Source organism: Taudactylus pleione, unplaced genomic scaffold (genome assembly GCF_031769625.1).
Source record: "Taudactylus pleione unplaced genomic scaffold, aTauple2 ptg001045l, whole genome shotgun sequence".
Classification (NCBI taxonomy): domain Eukaryota; kingdom Metazoa; phylum Chordata; class Amphibia; order Anura; family Myobatrachidae; genus Taudactylus; species Taudactylus pleione.
In genome coordinates, this window is record NW_028285446.1 from 333,028 (window position 1) to 355,882 (window position 22,855).

General features: G+C 49.3%; 1 protein-coding gene across 1 annotated transcript in view; it reads right to left on the minus strand.

The window, feature by feature from the left end:
* The window catches only part of NACC2 (NACC family member 2), a 72,231-nt gene extending 51,623 nt beyond the window's left edge, over window positions 1–20,608 (minus strand). The window contains exons 1-2 of the mRNA XM_088461425.1: window positions 19,639–20,608; window positions 2,564–3,491 (exon numbers count right to left, since the gene is read on the minus strand). Of these exons, the coding sequence (XP_088317551.1) occupies window positions 2,564–3,428 (865 nt within the window). The 5' untranslated portion in view covers window positions 3,429–3,491; window positions 19,639–20,608. The remainder of the gene's footprint in view (window positions 1–2,563; window positions 3,492–19,638) is intronic.
* Between the last annotated feature and the right edge of the window lie 2,247 nt (window positions 20,609–22,855).

Below are 22,855 nucleotides of genomic sequence, written 5' to 3' on the forward strand. Positions count from 1 at the left end.
CTGCTGGGGACCCTGCTCCTCCCAATATATAACTCTCAGCCTGTGACTTCCTGCTGCCTCCATTCCTCTCCTCACATCATGTCACTGCCCCTGTCACATGCAGCCCTGTCCTTACTAACACATCCCTCATCTCCTGATATACTCTGTGCTGCTGGGGACCCTGCTCCTCCCACTATATAACTCTCAGTCTGTGACTTCCTGCTGCCTCCATTCCCCTCCTCACATCATGTCACTGCCCCTGTCACATGCAGCCCTGTCCTCACTGACACATCACTCATCTCCTGATATACTCTGTGCTGCTGGGGACCCTGCTCCTCCCAGTATATAACTCTCAGTCTGTGGCTTCCTGCTGCCTCCATTCTCCTTTTCACATCATGCGAGATCCCAGAGAGGAGATCTAGGAGGGGACATGGCAACGAGCTATGGCCACTATGTGAGGACGGGGCTCACACATTAGTAAGTGGTTGGCATCCTGGAGGATCTATTTAGTAGAGTACAGGTTGCAGACCTGTTATAAGGCTGCATATGTTTTTATTTCAAAGTGTTTTTTTCTAAGTGGTATTATATGCACAGCAAAATTTAAAGAGTTAGACAGGAGTTAAACAGGAAGAAGACAGGAAGACAACATTTAAAAAAGAACTCTTTAAAACTTGAAAACAATTGAAAAGGCTCTCCTGAGCGTCTGGATACCCTGCAACTCAGCCACCAGCTTTCATTATAACCTCAATACACCTTTTGCCAACACCCTACTTCAACATTGCAAGCAACTACCAGTTGGATTGCTGCATTTTAATTTTTGAATGTATGTTTTTTGACCCTACACTGTTTATATTATTCCTGTACCACTTTCCGTTTATCTCTACACCACTGTAGTATCTGCCATTGTTTAACACCTTCTCATCTATAAGAATGCTTTATCCTTATTTTAAAGTCCTGCAACTTTAACAGCTCTAACCTCATTTTGTTTATTATATGCTATTGTAGTTGTGCCTTTACATCTAACACTGTTCTTCCTTTTATCTGATTTTTAGACATTTTAACTGTACTATTCCTGTATCTCATTATCATCATCACTACTACTACTGCTGCTTTCTCCCCCCCTAATCCCTCATCTACGCAATGTCTCTTTTCTTCTGCTCCCCCCTCACTCAGAAGCTACATAATACTTTCCTCTACCACCAGTTCCCATTTCTTTTCTCCCTTCATAGTCTCCTCCACTTTCTAATCTCCCTCCTTCCTCTCCTCTATCTCCATTCATCCCATCTAGTACTCTTCACCACATTTCCCGTTACTCCTAAGCCCTGCAACCTCCCTTTTCTCCAAGTTACAACTCTTCTTCTCAACCCACATCACACTAAACCTCCACCTTGCCCACCACCTGCTGTCACCCTTCCTCACTCAGAAGCCCACCACATACTCACATTCTCCTTACCCCCCTGCTCTAAATCAATCTCAACCCCACGCTACAGCAACCCTAACAATCTCCTTCTCTCTCCTCCCAACTCTGTCCCTCTCTCCAGTCTCCTCTGGAAAGTCAGTCCTGTCTGTAATCAACTGGCCCCTGTCCATTACGGCTTCATATTCAACTCCTTCAATTTCCTAGCCATCACCAAATCCTGAACTTACCCATCTGACACCACTTCTCCTGCAGCTATCTCCTTTGAGGGCCTCACATTCTTTCACACTCCCTGGCCTGGAGGTTGCCACAGTGTTGGTGTTGGGGTACTTCTATCATCTGGTCACTCCCACCAACTCTTACATTCTAAACTCTCCACTTCATTATCTGCATTCAATGCTCATATCAGTTGCCCTTTCCAACTTCCTCGAGTAGCTGACTTTCCTTGTCCCCCTGGCCTTAACTCAAAATTCCATGTTAACTTTGTTTCTTGGCTCCTAATCTTCAAATGGGCTCTCAAGGGCCCTTTCTTCCTCAAAGCTTTCCAGCTCTCATCCTAACCCACTACTCTGTGTTCTTTCCTCACAATCCAACCCATCTGTGTCACCCCTGTTTGTCTGCCCCCTCCCCTTTAGAAAGTAAGCTCTCACGAGCAGGGCCCTCTTCCCTCACGTGCTTCTCCTTCACTTACTCCTACTTTCATTTACAGCAGCACCTAACCCTTGGTTGCTGACTCCATGCTGCTTATTTAAGTGTTATACAGCAGTGTATAAATCGTGTATTTGTCCTGCATTGTTTGTTAATAACTGTTTTCTTGTGTGCTCATTTGTTTATGTACTTTGTAAGGCGCTACGGAACCCTTGTGGCGCCATATAAATAAAGGATAATAATAATAATAATAATAATAATCTATATCAGAGCATGAGGGACCAGTCTGTCATTACTCATTTCATGTTGCTGAAGTTGGCAGAGGGGTCCGATTTTCCACATGATTGGGCAGAATGGAATAAGGGTGGGTTGTACACAACCTCTGTAAATCCATTAAGGTTGAGGGTGCCCTTAACACAATCATGAGTCCATATGTAATGACCACACTGTGGAGCAGGCGAATGATGGACATAACAACAAGGAACCAAGGACAGACCACAGGGAAGGAAAATTGGGTACCTGTGTAGCCGCCGGTGGATTTGATGTACATCTGTCCGTAGTGGTCTTCCACCATGGTGTCATAGGCCTCATCATCCTCCTCGTCTTCTTCGTTGTGGTAGGACGTGGGGCTGTCAGTGGTTGGAATACTGCTTGCGCCGGGGCTTGTGCGCTCTCCTTGGGAATACGGCACTTGTTGCATGTTGGGGAACAGCGCAGCTAAGCTAGACATGCCGTAGTAAGAGACTCGGGGAAGCTTTGGTGGAGCAACTACAGAAACGGGACCACCAGCATTGTCTCTGTTCTGGGTCTCCACCGACCTCTTGCCTGGCAGGTTGGGCAGAGCGATGGGCTGAACCTCCAGACTTTCATTTTTCACTCGTGTTAACAGTGGGATGGGCATAGAAGGGGACATGACGTAGGGCGCTGCGGAAGCCTGCGTCTGGTTGCAGGGACTCTGTGGCTCCGAACTGGTCTCTTCGATCATAGTAGTCTGAGAGTCACAATGGGGCGAGCTCACCTTGAACATCAAGTCTGTACCTCGCTCAACAATGTGCTGGATTTGAAGGAACCCTGCCGTGTACATCACCACCAGCTGCTCGCTCGCCGCCATGGTCAGCTTTCCAGTGTAGCAAAATGAGAGTATTTGCTGAAAACATGCCGGAGGGACAGTGGCCGGCAATTCAAACGCGCTTTTACTGTTCCCGCTGAATAAGTCTCTAAAGTACAGGCTGCTCGCCGCCAGGACCGCGCGGTGTGCCTTGAATGATTGACCTTTCACCACTATGGAGACATCGCAGTACAGTCCCAGGAGCCTTTGCTCATTCAGGCAGCCCAAGACGGTGTTCCCAAAGTTAGGTATCTCTATGTGTAACATCTGTGACATGGCTGGGCGCTTGCTGCAGAGTCCTTAGACATTCAATAAAATCGTATCCGAGACAGCTCACATCTGGGGGGGAAAGGAATAAAAAATTTAATATTTCTTATAATTAGTGATAAATATACATCATATTAACCCTTCAGTGGTTGATAATGAATCATCCCTACAGTTATTGTTTGCTATGGTGTTACATATTGGGGACGCATGCATTTATACAGGTATGAGAGGAAGCCAACGCACAAACACAACATTGCACTACAACATGGAATAAATGCTGCACTTTACAGGACCTAAACTAAACTTCACTTTTATGTACAGTATTCCAGACTGATTACTGTGTAATGAACCCTACAGCAGGTTTCATATCTGTAAAAGTTATACCGTTCTTCATATAACATGCAAATGTCTGAACTGGAACACATCACAAGCATTACAGATGCATTACTGCCATTAAAACAAATAGGGAGTGCACTGGACAGAGCCACAAATCGGGAGAGAGGATACTACTGTGCCAGACAGACACTTTGCGGAGTCAGTAAAAAGCTGGAGCTACAATATAACATAATAGGAATCACAATACATAATATAAGGAAAGATTGAGAGGACAGAACAGTTCATTTGTACAGCAAAGAATGTTACGACAGTACAGCATGAGGGGACAGTATAGCATGAGGGGACAGTACAGCATGAGAGGACAGTATAGCATGAGGGGACAGTACAGCATGAGAGGACAGTACAGCATGAGGGGACAGTACAGCATGAGAGGACAGTACAGCATGAGGGGACAGTACAGCATGAGGGGACAGTATAGCATGAGGGGACAGTACAGTATGAGGGGACAGTACAGTATGAGGGGACAGTACAGCATGAGAGGACAGTACAGCATGAGGGGACAGTACAGCATGAGGGGACAGTACAGTATGAGAGGACAGTACAGCATGAGGGGACAGTACAGCATGAGAGGACAGTACAGCATGAGGGGACAGTACAGCATGAGGGGACAGTACAGTATGAGGGGACAGTACAGCATGAGGGGACAGTACAGCATGAGGGGACAGTACAGCATGAGAGGACAGTACAGCATGAGGGGACAGTACAGCATGAGGGGACAGTACAGTATGAGAGGACAGTACAGCATGAGGGGACAGTACAGCATGAGGGGACAGTACAGTATGAGAGGACAGTACAGCATGAGGGGACAGTACAGCATGAGGGGACAGTACAGCATGAGGGGACAGTACAGCATGAGGGGACAGTACAGCATGAGAGGACAGTACAGCATGAGGGGACAGTACAGTATGAGGGGACAGTACAGCATGAGAGGACAGTACAGCATGAGGGGACAGTACAGCATGAGAGGACAGTACAGCATGAGAGGTCAGTACAGCATGAGGGGACAGTACAGCATGAGGGGACAGTACAGCATGAGAGGACAGTACAGTATGAGGGGACAGTATAGCATGAGAGGACAGTACAGCATGAGAGGACAGTACAGCATGAGGGGACAGTATAGCATGAGGGGACAGTATAGCATGAGGGGACAGTACAGTATGAGAGGACAGTACAGTATGAGGGGACAGTACAGCATGAGGGGACAGTACAGCATGAGGGGACAGTACAGCATGAGAGGACAGTACAGCATGAGAGGACAGTACAGCATGAGGGGACAGTACAGCATGAGGGGACAGTACAGTATGAGAGGACAGTACAGCATGAGGGGACAGTACAGCATGAGGGGACAGTACAGCATGAGAGGACAGTACAGCATGAGGGGACAGTACAGCATGAGGGGACAGTACAGCATGAGAGGACAGTACAGCATGAGGGGACAGTACAGTATGAGGGGACAGTACAGCATGAGAGGACAGTACAGCATGAGGGGACAGTACAGCATGAGAGGACAGTACAGCATGAGAGGTCAGTACAGCATGAGGGGACAGTACAGCATGAGGGGACAGTACAGCATGAGAGGACAGTACAGCATGAGAGGACAGTACAGCATGAGGGGACAGTATAGCATGAGGGGACAGTACAGTATGAGAGGACAGTACAGTATGAGGGGACAGTACAGCATGAGGGGACAGTACAGCATGAGAGGACAGTACAGCATGAGGGGACAGTACAGCATGAGGGGACAGTACAGCATGAGAGGACAGTACAGCATGAGGGGACAGTACAGCATGAGGGGACAGTACAGCATGAGGGGACAGTACAGCATGAGAGGTCAGTACAGCATGAGGGGACAGTACAGCATGAGGGGACAGTACAGCATGAGAGGACAGTACAGCATGAGGGGACAGTACAGCATGAGAGGACAGTACAGCATGAGGGGACAGTACAGCATGAGAGGACAGTACAGCATGAGGGGACAGTATAGCATGAGGGGACAGTACAGTATGAGGGGACAGTACAGTATGAGGGGACAGTACAGCATGAGGGGACAGTACAGCATGAGAGGACAGTACAGTATGAGGGGACAGTACAGCATGAGGGGACAGTATAGCATGAGGGGACAGTACAGTATGAGGGGACAGTACAGTATGAGGGGACAGTACAGCATGAGGGGACAGTACAGCATGAGAGGACAGTACAGTATGAGGGGACAGTACAGTATGAGAGGACAGTACAACATGAGAGGACAGTACAGCATGAGGGGACAGTACAGCATGAGGGGACAGTACAGCATGAGAGGACAGTACAGTATGAGGGGACAGTACAGTATGAGAGGACAGTACAACATGAGAGGACAGTACAGCATGAGGGGACAGTACAGCATGAGAGGTCAGTACAGCATGAGAGGTCAGTACAGCATGAGGGGACAGTACAGCATGAGAGGACAGTACAGTATGAGGGGACAGTACAGCATGAGGGGACAGTACAGCATGAGGGGACAGTACAGTATGAGGGGACAGTACAGCATGAGAGGACAGTACAGCATGAGGGGACAGTACAGCATGAGGGGACAGTACAGCATGAGGGGACAGTACAGCATGAGAGGACAGTACAGCATGAGGGGACAGTACAGTATGAGGGGACAGTACAGCATGAGGGGACAGTACAGCATGAGAGGACAGTACAGCATGAGGGGACAGTATAGCATGAGGGGACAGTACAGTATGAGAGGACAGTATAGCATGAGAGGACAGTACAGTATGAGAGGACAGTATAGCATGAGGGGACAGTACAGTATGAGAGGACAGTATAGCATGAGAGGACAGTACAGTATGAGGGGACAGTACAGCATGAGGGGACAGTACAGTATGAGGGGACAGTACAGTATGAGAGGACAGTATAGCATGAGAGGACAGTACAGTATGAGAGGACAGTATAGCATGAGGGGACAGTACAGTATGAGAGGACAGTATAGCATGAGAGGACAGTACAGTATGAGAGGTCAGTACAGCATGAGGGGACAGTACAGCATGAGAGGACAGTACAGCATGAGGGGACAGTATAGCATGAGGGGACAGTACAGTATGAGAGGACAGTACAGCATGAGGGGACAGTATAGCATGAGAGGACAGTACAGTATGAGGGGACAGTACAGCATGAGGGGACAGTACAGCATGAGGGGACAGTACAGCATGAGAGGACAGTACAGCATGAGGGGACAGTATAGCATGAGGGGACAGTACAGTATGAGGGGACAGTACAGCATGAGGGGACAGTACAGCATGAGAGGACAGTACAGTATGAGGGGACAGTACAGTATGAGAGGACAGTACAACATGAGAGGACAGTACAGCATGAGGGGACAGTACAACATGAGAGGACAGTACAGCATGAGGGGACAGTACAGCATGAGAGGTCAGTACAGCATGAGGGGACAGTACAGCATGAGAGGACAGTACAGCATGAGGGGACAGTACAGCATGAGGGGACAGTACAGCATGAGGGGACAGTACAGCATGAGGGGACAGTACAGTATGAGAGGACAGTACAGCATGAGGGGACAGTACAGCATGAGAGGACAGTACAGCATGAGGGGACAGTACAGCATGAGGGGACAGTACAGCATGAGAGGACAGTACAGCATGAGGGGACAGTATAGCATGAGGGGACAGTACAGTATGAGAGGACAGTACAGCATGAGGGGACAGTACAGCATGAGAGGACAGTACAGCATGAGAGGACAGTACAGCATGAGGGGACAGTACAGCATGAGGGGACAGTACAGCATGAGAGGACAGTACAGCATGAGGGGACAGTATAGCATGAGGGGACAGTACAGTATGAGAGGACAGTACAGCATGAGGGGACAGTACAGTATGAGAGGACAGTACAGCATGAGAGGACAGTACAGCATGAGGGGACAGTACAGCATGAGGGGACAGTACAGCATGAGAGGACAGTATAGCATGAGGGGACAGTATAGCATGAGGGGACAGTACAGTATGAGAGGACAGTACAGCATGAGGGGACAGTACAGCACAGCATGAGGGGACAGTACAGTATGAGAGGACAGTATAGCATGAGGGGACAGTACAGTATGAGAGGACAGTATAGCATGAGAGGACAGTACAGTATGAGAGGTCAGTACAGCATGAGGGGACAGTACAGCATGAGAGGACAGTACAGCATGAGGGGACAGTATAGCATGAGGGGACAGTACAGTATGAGAGGACAGTACAGCATGAGGGGACAGTATAGCATGAGAGGACAGTACAGTATGAGGGGACAGTACAGCATGAGGGGACAGTACAGCATGAGGGGACAGTACAGCATGAGAGGACAGTACAGCATGAGGGGACAGTATAGCATGAGGGGACAGTACAGTATGAGGGGACAGTACAGCATGAGGGGACAGTACAGCATGAGAGGACAGTACAGTATGAGGGGACAGTACAGTATGAGAGGACAGTACAACATGAGAGGACAGTACAGCATGAGGGGACAGTACAACATGAGAGGACAGTACAGCATGAGGGGACAGTACAGCATGAGAGGTCAGTACAGCATGAGGGGACAGTACAGCATGAGAGGACAGTACAGCATGAGGGGACAGTACAGCATGAGGGGACAGTACAGCATGAGGGGACAGTACAGCATGAGGGGACAGTATAGCATGAGGGGACAGTATAGCATGAGGGGACAGTACAGTATGAGAGGACAGTACAGCATGAGGGGACAGTACAGCATGAGAGGACAGTACAGCATGAGGGGACAGTACAGCATGAGGGGACAGTACAGCATGAGAGGACAGTACAGCATGAGGGGACAGTATAGCATGAGGGGACAGTACAGCATGAGAGGACAGTACAGCATGAGGGGACAGTACAGCATGAGAGGACAGTACAGCATGAGAGGACAGTACAGCATGAGGGGACAGTACAGCATGAGGGGACAGTACAGCATGAGAGGACAGTACAGCATGAGGGGACAGTATAGCATGAGGGGACAGTACAGTATGAGAGGACAGTACAGCATGAGGGGACAGTACAGCATGAGAGGACAGTACAGCATGAGGGGACAGTACAGCATGAGGGGACAGTACAGCATGAGAGGACAGTATAGCATGAGGGGACAGTATAGCATGAGGGGACAGTACAGTATGAGAGGACAGTACAGCATGAGGGGACAGTACAGCACAGCATGAGGGGACAGTACAGCATGAGGGGACAGTACAGTATGAGAGGACAGTACAGCATGAGGGGACAGTACAGCATGAGGGGACAGTACAGTATGAGGGGTCAGTACAGCATGAGGGGACAGTACAGCATGAGAGGACAGTACAGCATGAGGGGACAGTACAGTATGAGGGGACCGTACAGCATGAGGGGACCGTACAGTATGAGGGGACAGTACAGCATGAGGGGACAGTACAGTATGAGGGGACAGTACAGCATGAGGGGACCGTACAGCATGAGGGGACAGTACAGCATGAGGGGACAGTACAGTATGAGGGGACAGTACAGCATGAGGGGACAGTACAGTATGAGGGGACAGTACAGCATGAGGGGACCGTACAGTATGAGGGGACAGTACAGCATGAGGGGACAGTACAGCATGAGGGGACAGTACAGTATGAGAGGACAGTACAGCATGAGGGGACAGTACAGCATGAGTGGACAGTACAGTATGAGGGGACAGTACAGCATGAGGGGACAGTACAGCATGAGGGGACAGTACAGCATGAGGGGACAGTACAGTATGAGGGGACAGTACAGCATGAGGGGACAGTACAGCATGAGAGGACAGTACAGCATGAGGGGACAGTATAGCATGAGGGGACAGTACAGTATGAGAGGACAGTATAGCATGAGAGGACAGTACAGTATGAGAGGACAGTATAGCATGAGGGGACAGTACAGTATGAGAGGACAGTATAGCATGAGAGGACAGTACAGTATGAGGGGACAGTACAGCATGAGGGGACAGTACAGTATGAGGGGACAGTACAGTATGAGAGGACAGTATAGCATGAGAGGACAGTACAGTATGAGAGGACAGTATAGCATGAGGGGACAGTACAGTATGAGAGGACAGTATAGCATGAGAGGACAGTACAGTATGAGAGGTCAGTACAGCATGAGGGGACAGTACAGCATGAGAGGACAGTACAGCATGAGGGGACAGTATAGCATGAGGGGACAGTACAGTATGAGAGGACAGTACAGCATGAGGGGACAGTATAGCATGAGAGGACAGTACAGTATGAGGGGACAGTACAGCATGAGGGGACAGTACAGCATGAGGGGACAGTACAGCATGAGAGGACAGTACAGCATGAGGGGACAGTATAGCATGAGGGGACAGTACAGTATGAGGGGACAGTACAGCATGAGGGGACAGTACAGCATGAGAGGACAGTACAGTATGAGGGGACAGTACAGTATGAGAGGACAGTACAACATGAGAGGACAGTACAGCATGAGGGGACAGTACAACATGAGAGGACAGTACAGCATGAGGGGACAGTACAGCATGAGAGGTCAGTACAGCATGAGGGGACAGTACAGCATGAGAGGACAGTACAGCATGAGGGGACAGTACAGCATGAGGGGACAGTACAGCATGAGGGGACAGTACAGCATGAGGGGACAGTATAGCATGAGGGGACAGTACAGTATGAGAGGACAGTACAGCATGAGGGGACAGTACAGCATGAGAGGACAGTACAGCATGAGGGGACAGTACAGCATGAGGGGACAGTACAGCATGAGAGGACAGTACAGCATGAGGGGACAGTATAGCATGAGGGGACAGTACAGTATGAGAGGACAGTACAGCATGAGGGGACAGTACAGCATGAGAGGACAGTACAGCATGAGAGGACAGTACAGCATGAGGGGACAGTACAGCATGAGGGGACAGTACAGCATGAGAGGACAGTACAGCATGAGGGGACAGTATAGCATGAGGGGACAGTACAGTATGAGAGGACAGTACAGCATGAGGGGACAGTACAGTATGAGAGGACAGTACAGCATGAGAGGACAGTACAGCATGAGGGGACAGTACAGCATGAGGGGACAGTACAGCATGAGAGGACAGTATAGCATGAGGGGACAGTATAGCATGAGGGGACAGTACAGTATGAGAGGACAGTACAGCATGAGGGGACAGTACAGCACAGCATGAGGGGACAGTACAGTATGAGAGGACAGTATAGCATGAGGGGACAGTACAGTATGAGAGGACAGTATAGCATGAGAGGACAGTACAGTATGAGAGGTCAGTACAGCATGAGGGGACAGTACAGCATGAGAGGACAGTACAGCATGAGGGGACAGTATAGCATGAGGGGACAGTACAGTATGAGAGGACAGTACAGCATGAGGGGACAGTATAGCATGAGAGGACAGTACAGTATGAGGGGACAGTACAGCATGAGGGGACAGTACAGCATGAGGGGACAGTACAGCATGAGAGGACAGTACAGCATGAGGGGACAGTATAGCATGAGGGGACAGTACAGTATGAGGGGACAGTACAGCATGAGGGGACAGTACAGCATGAGAGGACAGTACAGTATGAGGGGACAGTACAGTATGAGAGGACAGTACAACATGAGAGGACAGTACAGCATGAGGGGACAGTACAACATGAGAGGACAGTACAGCATGAGGGGACAGTACAGCATGAGAGGTCAGTACAGCATGAGGGGACAGTACAGCATGAGAGGACAGTACAGCATGAGGGGACAGTACAGCATGAGGGGACAGTACAGCATGAGGGGACAGTATAGCATGAGGGGACAGTATAGCATGAGGGGACAGTACAGTATGAGAGGACAGTACAGCATGAGGGGACAGTACAGCATGAGAGGACAGTACAGCATGAGGGGACAGTACAGCATGAGGGGACAGTACAGCATGAGAGGACAGTACAGCATGAGGGGACAGTATAGCATGAGGGGACAGTACAGCATGAGAGGACAGTACAGCATGAGGGGACAGTACAGCATGAGAGGACAGTACAGCATGAGAGGACAGTACAGCATGAGGGGACAGTACAGCATGAGGGGACAGTACAGCATGAGAGGACAGTACAGCATGAGGGGACAGTATAGCATGAGGGGACAGTACAGTATGAGAGGACAGTACAGCATGAGGGGACAGTACAGCATGAGAGGACAGTACAGCATGAGGGGACAGTACAGCATGAGGGGACAGTACAGCATGAGAGGACAGTATAGCATGAGGGGACAGTATAGCATGAGGGGACAGTACAGTATGAGAGGACAGTACAGCATGAGGGGACAGTACAGCACAGCATGAGGGGACAGTACAGCATGAGGGGACAGTACAGTATGAGAGGACAGTACAGCATGAGGGGACAGTACAGCATGAGGGGACAGTACAGTATGAGGGGTCAGTACAGCATGAGGGGACAGTACAGCATGAGAGGACAGTACAGCATGAGGGGACAGTACAGTATGAGGGGACCGTACAGCATGAGGGGACCGTACAGTATGAGGGGACAGTACAGCATGAGGGGACAGTACAGTATGAGGGGACAGTACAGCATGAGGGGACCGTACAGCATGAGGGGACAGTACAGCATGAGGGGACAGTACAGTATGAGGGGACAGTACAGCATGAGGGGACAGTACAGTATGAGGGGACAGTACAGCATGAGGGGACCGTACAGTATGAGGGGACAGTACAGCATGAGGGGACAGTACAGCATGAGGGGACAGTACAGTATGAGAGGACAGTACAGCATGAGGGGACAGTACAGCATGAGTGGACAGTACAGTATGAGGGGACAGTACAGCATGAGGGGACAGTACAGTATGAGGGGACAGTACAGCATGAGGGGACCGTACAGTATGAGGGGACAGTACAGCATGAGGGGACAGTACAGCATGAGAGGACAGTACAGCATGAGGACAGTACAGCATGAGGGGACAGTACAGTATGAGAGGACAGTACAGCATGAGGGGACAGTACAGCATGAGGGGACAGTACAGTATGAGAGGACAGTACAGCATGAGGGGACAGTACAGCATGAGTGGACAGTACAGTATTAGGGGACAGTACAGCATGAGGGGACAGTACAGTATAAGAGGACAGTACAGCATGAGGGGACAGTACAGCATGAGGGGACCGTACAGTATGAGGGGACAGTACAGCATGAGGGGACAGTACAGCATGAGGGGACAGTACAGTATGAGGGGACAGTACAGCATGAGGGGACAGTACAGCATGAGGGGACAGTACAGCATGAGAGGACAGTACAACAAAGAATGTTACGACAGTACAGCATGAGGGGACAGTACAGCATGAGGGGACAGTACAACATGAGAGGACAGTACAGCATGAGGGGACAGTACAGCATGAGAGGACAGTACAGCAAAGAATGTTACGACAGTACAGCATGAGGGGACAGTACAGCATGAGGGGACAGTACAGCATGAGAGGACAGTACAGCATGAGGGGACAGTACAGCATGAGAGGACAGTACAGCATGAGGGGACAGTACAGCATGAGAGGACAGTACAGCATGAGGGGACAGTACAGCATGAGAGGACAGTACAGCATGAGGGGACAGTACAGTATGAGGGGACAGTACAGTATGAGGGGACAGTACAGCATGAGGGGACAGTACAGCATGAGAGGACAGTACAACATGAGAGGACAGTACAGCATGAGGGGACAGTACAGCATGAGAGGACAGTACAGTATGAGAGGACAGTACAGTATGAGGGGACAGTACAGCATGAGGGGACAGTACAGTATGAGGGGACAGTACAGCATGAGAGGACAGTACAGCATGAGGGGACAGTACAGCATGAGGGGACAGTACAGCATGAGAGGACAGTACAGCATGAGAGGACAGTACAGTATGAGGGGACAGTACAGTATGAGGGGACAGTACAGCATGAGAGGACAGTACAGAATGAGGGGACAGTACAGTATGAGGGGACAGTACAGCATGAGGGGACAGTACAGCATGAGAGGACAGTACAGCATGAGGGGACAGTACAGTATGAGGGGACAGTACAGTATGAGAGGACAGTACAGCATGAGGGGACAGTACAACATGAGGGGACAGTACAGCATGAGTGGACAGTACAACATGAGGGGACAGTACAGCATGAGAGGACAGTACAGCATGAGGGGACAGTACAGCATGAGGGGACAGTACAGCATGAGGGGACAGTACAGTATGAGGGGACAGTACAGCATGAGAGGACAGTACAGCATGAGGGGACAGTACAGCATGAGGGGACAGTACAGCATGAGAGGACAGTACAGCATGAGAGGACAGTACAGTATGAGGGGACAGTACAGTATGAGGGGACAGTACAGCATGAGAGGACAGTACAGAATGAGGGGACAGTACAGAATGAGAGGACAGTACAGTATGAGGGGACAGTACAGCATGAGGGGACAGTACAGCATGAGGGGACAGTACAACATGAGAGGACAGTACAACATGAGGGAACAGTACAGAATGAGGGAACAGTACAGAATGAGAGGACAGTACAGCATGAGGGGACAGTACAGCATGAGGGGACAGTACAGCATTAGAGGACAGTACAGCATGAGAGTACAGTACAGCATGAGGGGACAGTACAGCATGAGGGAACAGTACAGAATGAGGGGACAGTACAGTACAGCATGAGGGGACAGTACAGTACAGAATGAGGGGACAGTACAGTACAGCATGAGAGGACAGTACAGCATGAGGGGACAGTACAGCACAAGGACAGTACAGCATGAGGGAACAGTACAGTACAGCATGGGGGGGCAATACAGTACAGAATGAGAGGACAGTACAGCATGAGGGAACAGTACTGAATGAGAGGACAATACAGAACCAGGGGACAGTACAGAATGAAGGGACAGTACAGAATGAGAGGGCAGTACAGCATGAGGACAGTACAGCATGAGAGGACAGTACAGCATGAGGGAACAGTACAGAATGAGGGGACAGTACAGTACAGCATGAGGGGACAGTACAGTACAGAATGAGGGGACAGTACAGTACAGCATGAGAGGACAGTACAGCATGAGGGGACAGTACAGCACAAGGACAGTACAGCATGAGGGAACAGTACAGTACAGCATGGGGGGGCAATACAGTACAGAATGAGAGGACAGTACAGCATGAGGGAACAGTACTGAATGAGAGGACAATACAGAACCAGGGGACAGTACAGAATGAAGGGACAGTACAGAATGAGAGGGCAGTACAGCATGAGGACAGTACAGCATGAGAGGACAGTACAGCATGAGGGAACAGTACAGAATGAGGGGACAGTACAGTACAGCACGAGGACAGTACAGCATGAGGGAACAGTACAGAATGAGGGGACAGTACAGTACAGCATGGGGGGGCAATACAGCATGAGAGGACAGTACAGAAAGAGGGGACAGTACAGCATGAGGACAGTACAGCATGAGGGAACAGTACAGAATGAGGGGACAGTACAGTACAGCATGGGGGGGCAATACAGTACAGAATGAGAGGACAGTACAGCATGAGGGAACAGTACTGAATGAGAGGACAATACAGAACGAGGGGGCAGTACAGAACCAGGGGACAGTACAGAATGAGGGGACAGTACAGAATGAGGGGACAGTACAGAATGAGAGTACAGTACAGCATGAGGACAGTACAGCATGAGGGGACAGTACAGAACGAGGGGACAGTACAGAACCAGGAGACAGTGCAGAAAGTAGGGAAGGACACTGTATGTAAGTTTGGCATCAGGATGACTGGCTAGATCAGAGGTCCTGCTGGAGAACCGCAGCTTAGCAGAAGCTTGTGCAGAACTCTTCAGTAGGAGAGAACCTATTACCAACATCCTACTAGACACACGGGATGTGAAGCAGATGGAGGATTATTATGTGTGCTGGCACGGAGCTCAGCCCAATGCCCAAGTTCACAGGAAAAGGCTCTAAATGGCTCTGCCTCGTTATTGCGCCTCACACATGCAATATGTTGTGGCTCTGCAGCTTATGCTAACACTCATGGACTCAGCACTGACTCATCGCTCCTGGCCAGCGAGGAATGAGAGCGCCCTGACAGGAAAGTGACATCTGCTGTGTAATGAGACATCTCCAGCTATCAGATCCCAGAGTCCATTCGTTCCTGGCTCCCTACAGCTCCCGGCGGCTCTCAGACCTGTGCGCTGCGGCTTCTAAGTTCCCCACCATTTCCCACCCCTTATTATGCTGCTGGAAGTTGCTTCTTCCCTATCGTTTACACACATTTTGCTCAAACAGTTTAAGAAATAAGTATTAGATGGTAAGCTCTTGGTAAACATGTTTCTTTTTTGTACAGTACTGCTAAACTGTGTGTCACAGCCTGGATACAATGGTGTAGATATATATGTTTGGCGAGATGGGTTCTATAATGCCTCAGATGGAGTGGGGTTTATTGTAGTCAGTCCTCTGCCACCTTGTGACGCAGGTCCGATTTGTGTCAGACAAGCCCACAAAGTGCTTTACATGTTTCATGTTATATCTATGAACACAAAAGCACAGGGACAGCTCACATTAGTGTTTGCTGTGTACCCGAGAGCAAGCTATTGCTCTATGTTATCAGTCATGTCTGTCTATACTGTATGTACACACAGACATTTTACATATATATTAGTAACTATTTTAAAACAATTTTGATCCGTCTGTATAGAACTAGGAAACAAAAAATGCTGTTTTAGAGCTGAGAAAACAAATTTCCAAACCCAGGCAATAGAGAGTAACCGTATAGAGTAATAAATCCAGCTGCGCTGCACAATCGTATGGAATAATAAATGATACTGACGACACTGGTTTCTCTATAGAAACAGTCCACACACCTATCCACCTAAACAACAGGCGCCACAAGTGGATAACAGCCGAACACTGCAGAGATTAAAGGGTGACACACAGGGAAACGAGTCTGATCATAATCTCCGGCCACTGAGGAGTCCGATTCTGCTGCTGTTCCCGTCCTCACCTCCCTGCAGGATCAATGAGGCACCGTTTGTTCCCATCCTCACCTCCCTGCAGGATCAATGAGGCACCGTTTGTTCCCGTCCTCACCTCCCTGCAGGATCAATGAGGCACCGTTTGTTCCCGTCCTCACCTCCCTGCAGGATCAATGAGGCACCGTTTGTTCCCGTCCTCACCTCCCTGCAGGATCAATGAGGCACCGTTTGTTCCCGTCCTCACCTCCCTGCAGGATCAATGAGGCACCGTTTGTTCCCGTCCTCACCTCCCTGCAGGATCAATGAGGCACCCTTTGTTCCCGTCCTCACCTCCCTGCAGGATCAATGAGGCACCCTTTGTTCCCGTCCTCACCTCCCTGCAGGATCAATGAGGCACCGTTTGTTCACCACAAACACAAAGGAGTGTTCTTGATTTCGGAGCCATTCAGGTGTTTCGGGTACATGCCTACAAGTACCTCGGTATTCGGGAATATCTGCACCACACCGGGGACCTCTAATCTGATGGCGGAAGGAATGGAGGCGATTCGCTGTGAAGTTTTGTCATGGGGGCACAGCCTGGACTCTCCATGCTCCCAGCTCTCTCTCTATGGTCACCAGAGTCTGGATATTAGGAACAGGTCCAGGGGTGAGGAGCCCTGACCACCCACTCTCTGTATAAAGACCTTGGAGGAGGAACTCATGCACATGAAAGGCTATTACAGAGATAAAATAACACATTTAATACAAGAGTCCTTATCTTCCAATCTCATAATCTACATCTGAAATGAGGCGTAAAACCCTTTATGACTGTGGCTGGCATGCCCATAAACACTGTCACAGGTGTAAACTTCATTTATAGACCGGTGGGAGCAATGTCAGGCCGCACTGGAGGACCAGGATTCTGAAGCTATCAGGGTATAGAAGGGGTTAATCAGCTCCAGTAATGGGAAAACAAATGGACAATGGAGATGTCACAGAAAAGGTCTCGCGCTGCTCTTACTTACATGTCACGGATTATCGCCACAAGACCCCCTCCCACCGGGAAGATATGGGCACATTAAAGGAATCTCCGAAATCCCCAACAACGAATCGGACGAACTACAAAGAGTTCGGGATGTAAACACGTCCGGTCTTACTTTGCGATGACATCCAGAGAGGTGCCAGGACAAGGGAAGGGGGTGGGGGTCAATACCATCAGCCAGCCTGTGGTCCCTGCTGCTGAGTCCGCGGGTTCATGTGGCACCGCCGCTGTCGGAATGATCTGAGTGGGCATTACAGAACATGCTGCAGTGCGAACAGAGGATTCTAAATTTTTAATAGCCGGCGGGGAGGGTGGAGGCTGAACCTCTGTACTTGTACTTGGGGAGACTTCTATGATCTCTGCTTTGTGAAAGATTTAATAAACTAAAAACAGAGGAGAGTTGACCAAAGTGGAAGGATGCTGTGTGGAGTCAGACAGGAGCCCAATAATGCCCCCCCCCCCGTTACTCTCCTGTGCGACAGTGTCTGGATCTAAGGCTTATGCAGCTCACGGAGGACCTGTCATATCTTACACAGAACACAACTCCGGTATATAGCCCCAGACTGTGTTATGATATTACATGAAATGACCTCACAGCAGGCTATGTCAGGACAATAGCCCAGCCGCCTCAGCTGGTGGAGTTACCTTTATTGCTGCATTCATGGGGAAAAGTCAGCAGTACAGTCCCATACTAATCCTACCGATCTGAGCCTCTCAGACTATAGGGCATTCCCTGCATGCCAGTCTCCAGGACAGGGCGAATGCCATTGCCAGCCGGGCACAGCTCCCCCACCCCAACATCCTGTCTGTTAGCATTGCCATGCCAATGACAGGAGAGTTAGTGGAGACCTGGGATCAGCGATTATATAGATAGAGGGTAACAGCTAAAATATCCCTTAGACCGCTCCACGTATTCTAGTCAGGGAAAGGCGAGAATCAAACTATTGTGTCTCCGAGTCTGTGAAAAGCAAGTAGACAGCGAGAGAGTATAGAGAGGCACAGACAGACAGGCTAGGGGAAGGGGGGTTCTGTCCCAAATCTCCTGTCTGCAGAATAAACACACACACACACACACACACACACACACACACATACACACACACACATACACAGACACACACACAGACACACACACATACACAGACACACACACACACATACACACACATACACAGACACACACAGACACACACACACATACACAGACACACACACACACAGACACAAATATACACACAGACACACACAGACACACACACACAGACACACACATACACAGACACACACACACACAGACACAAATATACACACAGACACAGACACACACATATACACACAGAGACACACACACAGATACACACAGACACACACATACACACAGATACACACACAGACACACAAACAGACAGACACACAGATACACACACAGACACACAAACAGACAGACACACATATACACACAGAGACACACACACATACACAGACACACACATACACAGACACACACACACATACACACACATACACACACACATACACACACACATACACAGACACACACACACATACACACACAGACACACACACACACATACACAGACACACACACACAGACACACACACACACAGACACACACACACAACACATACACACACACAGACACACACACACACACAACACACAGACACAAATATACACACGGACACACAAACAGACAGACACACATATACACACAGAGACACACACAGACACAGATAGATATAAAGAGCAGAGCCTGTGAGTGTTGGGAACTAGTACCATACCACCTGCCCGGCAGCCAGGAACGTACCTTAAAAAATCCCGAACAGGTCCCAGAGTATCCAGACACCAGAGGGGGGGAGAGAAGGTCCTTCCACGTCCCACGTTCAGCCCTTTTTCCTCGCTAAGTAAAATAAAGCGCCGAGGGAGGGAAGAGAGAGAGAGAAGAGATATATCAGCCTCAGGAAAAAGCTCTGTTTTTCTATCTCAGGGTTTTAGCAAGTCAAAAAAAAAAAGAGAAAAATCAGAAAATCCCCACAGCAGTGCACAGCATGTCAATGACTGGGCCGGATGCAGATTCACATTCAGCCTGCTCTCCGCAATGAATAGAGCCCTTTGATTAGAGACCTGGAGTAAATGCCAGTTCTGGGCTGAGGAAGATCAGTGCCAGAATAATGCTCTCAGTGTTGGTACAAGACAGAATTCGGATGAGTCACTGCAATGCAAACAAAGATGGCAGGATTACTGTACTGTGCGCTGATGGAGTGCTCTGGGGTGGCACAGCAACACAGGCAGCCGGAAAATTTATAGCGCAGCTTTGCATATGAATGACACTGTAAACTACCTCCTCTGCCATCCAGTCCAGAGTGTCAAAGCATTTAAACTATTCCAAACAGTCTGCAGAGCTGGCACAGAGGGTGTTTAACTCCTGCGGCGGAGGCAGGATGGGGAGGGGGGGATTTAGCAGGAGGCATCATTTGCTGGGGCTGGAGAAAGTCCAGGACCTCATATTCCTGTGTGCTGCTGCTGCCAGCCCCCTGGTCTCCATACTTTCAGGAGTGGGAGTTTGTGTTCGGATGTCTCGCCCCTACAGCCTGACATCTGCTCTGCAGCCGGATCCCAGACACAAGGGGGAAGCATGGGAGGTTTATCTGCAATAACAGTTTAAAGGAGGGAGGGGAGACAGGAGTCCTCACTGTTGTTTTTTGCACATCAGGTGAAGGTAATAGCTGATGTCTTATTGATGGGGAGAGGCGGATAGAGTGCCCACAGCAGCTACAGGGTGCCATAGCTCCAATATTCCTCCTGCACATCACACAGCTACACTACACTACACTAAGTTGGGAAAGGGGGAAAGGTTGGGGAGTAGTTTTTAATCGGAATATTTGAAAATTATTCCAGTATTTGCAGCGTAGAAAACCAATGTTGTATCCCCCCCACCAGAGAGAACAGCACTGCTGCGGAATCTCTTGGAAAGCTCAGCTGTCAATCACCTTTTGTGCCAATGTTAGGAAAGCAGAGGAGACTGATAACTTTTCCCTATAATTGCCCCCCGGGCAGCTGACCTCCACGCTTACCTGCAATTAGATATTTAATGGGGGGAGGGGGGATTTTCTCACCTTTATTTTTCACATAAAGCGGCACAAGGTCAATTAAGTATTATTTTCAGCCTTTCAATTATTTAGGTACTAGTGAGGCATGAGGCACCGCTTCCTAATGAAATGACAGTCTGGAAACACCGTAACAGTCAATCGTTTTAAATTTGGTGACACTTGAACCAATAAGCACCAACAGGTTCCGCTAAAACTTGGTTAGGATCTTCCAGTCTGGAGACAGAATGCAAAACTATTCTCAGGAACTTCCTAGTGAAGCCTACTGCATGCTACACACTCAGCTGACCCCAGGGTCATAATGTGTTCTATTTATTACAGTAAGTAAGACATAGCTCCTCTGTGGTGCAGGCAAAGGGATACATAACTGATGATGTCACTACTACTAATTATACAGGTATTATTTACCAAATGTATATACTATCATTGTTTCTGTATTATACAGAGACTGCCCTGGGATGCACAGACAACGAGACTAATTCCACTATATTATATATATATATATATACTGTATATATACATATATATCTAACAGCGTAGGTGGCGTTCTATATTAGTTATTAATACGCTGCCTAAGCCGTAATCCTCTCATCATCTGAAATTTACACCGAAACCGCTTTACGGCGTAAAGAACACCCTGATGAAGTATAAAATGGCATCGCGGAAAGGTCGGGGGACAAATAATCGCCACTAGAGGTCTGCAGGGCCGCAGGTTATAAAATGTATGGTGTCCGAGCGGCATGTAACAGGGGCTACAGTAACTCACAGGACACAAGGGGCCCTTATGGGACAGAACAAATGTTTGTGTGTCAGGAAATCAGCGCATTGCGGACCTGTCACAGAGGTGTTAGTGAATGGGGCCCCCTTACTTACACCTACACCACGTGTGCCAGGCAGGCTGTATAGTGTAGTAGCCTCTGACCAGCCGGAGGCCCCAAATTCTCACAACTAAATAATGATGCCAGTGTTTCCGCCGGTTTTGTTCGCTTGCCGTCTGCGCTCTTAGGGGCTGATGCCGACCTCAACGCAGGTCAGTTTTGCAAACCTAACTTGTGTGTTTCTACACTGCACATACTTCAGAGCCGAGCGCGGGCGTCTACAGGCGATGCCAAGTCAGCGCAGTCACATCCCGACTTCAAGCTGAAAGGGCGTAGCTGGATGGTCACCTATGTTGCCTGGTAAGGGCGAGTTGATGGAATTGCGGCCTATGCAGAGTTGTGCGCACGTGAAGATACACCTGTTCTCAGGCAGACCTGTTGCCCCAAGGATAAGGCTGCTGATAATTATGGCGGCTATGTATCCAAGCGTATGGTTAGGGGCGGAGCGGTCACATAGCTGCGTGCCGCTGAGCATACCGTATACGGCACCTCCATGCATGCGATCTGACATACGGTAAGTACCAGCACTCCGCAGCGCCTCCCTTAGGGGCCCATTTATTATTATATATTTGCGGCTTAGTCCCTGAAAACACCCATTCTCGGGGAATAGTCAAAAATATTCCGTTTCCCCCAGATGTATGATATCTCTGATACCCGCTGTGACCATTCCATTCCCGCCGGCAGCCATCTCCCCCATAGGCATTTATAGGGGAACTTCCGGAGATTGTCCCCCGCAGCTAACATGGGGAGGGGGCTCTAGACTGCACACCCTAATAGCAATGCTGAGATTGTACAGTTATATACACAGGAATAGAAGTTGCAGATGCACTATGCCATCATTACTGCTCACTTTTACATGTATTTTGTAATTATCTATAATATCAGAGGTAGCTGGCATATCAGTGGCCAATGATACCGGCCTGCCCACCAGCGTCAAGGTCACCTTATTGAGCAGGTCCCTAACACTCTGGGGGTCCACATGTTGGACGCAGGGCACCCCAACTGAAAATTACGTCAGCCGCTGTAGCCTATATGCTAC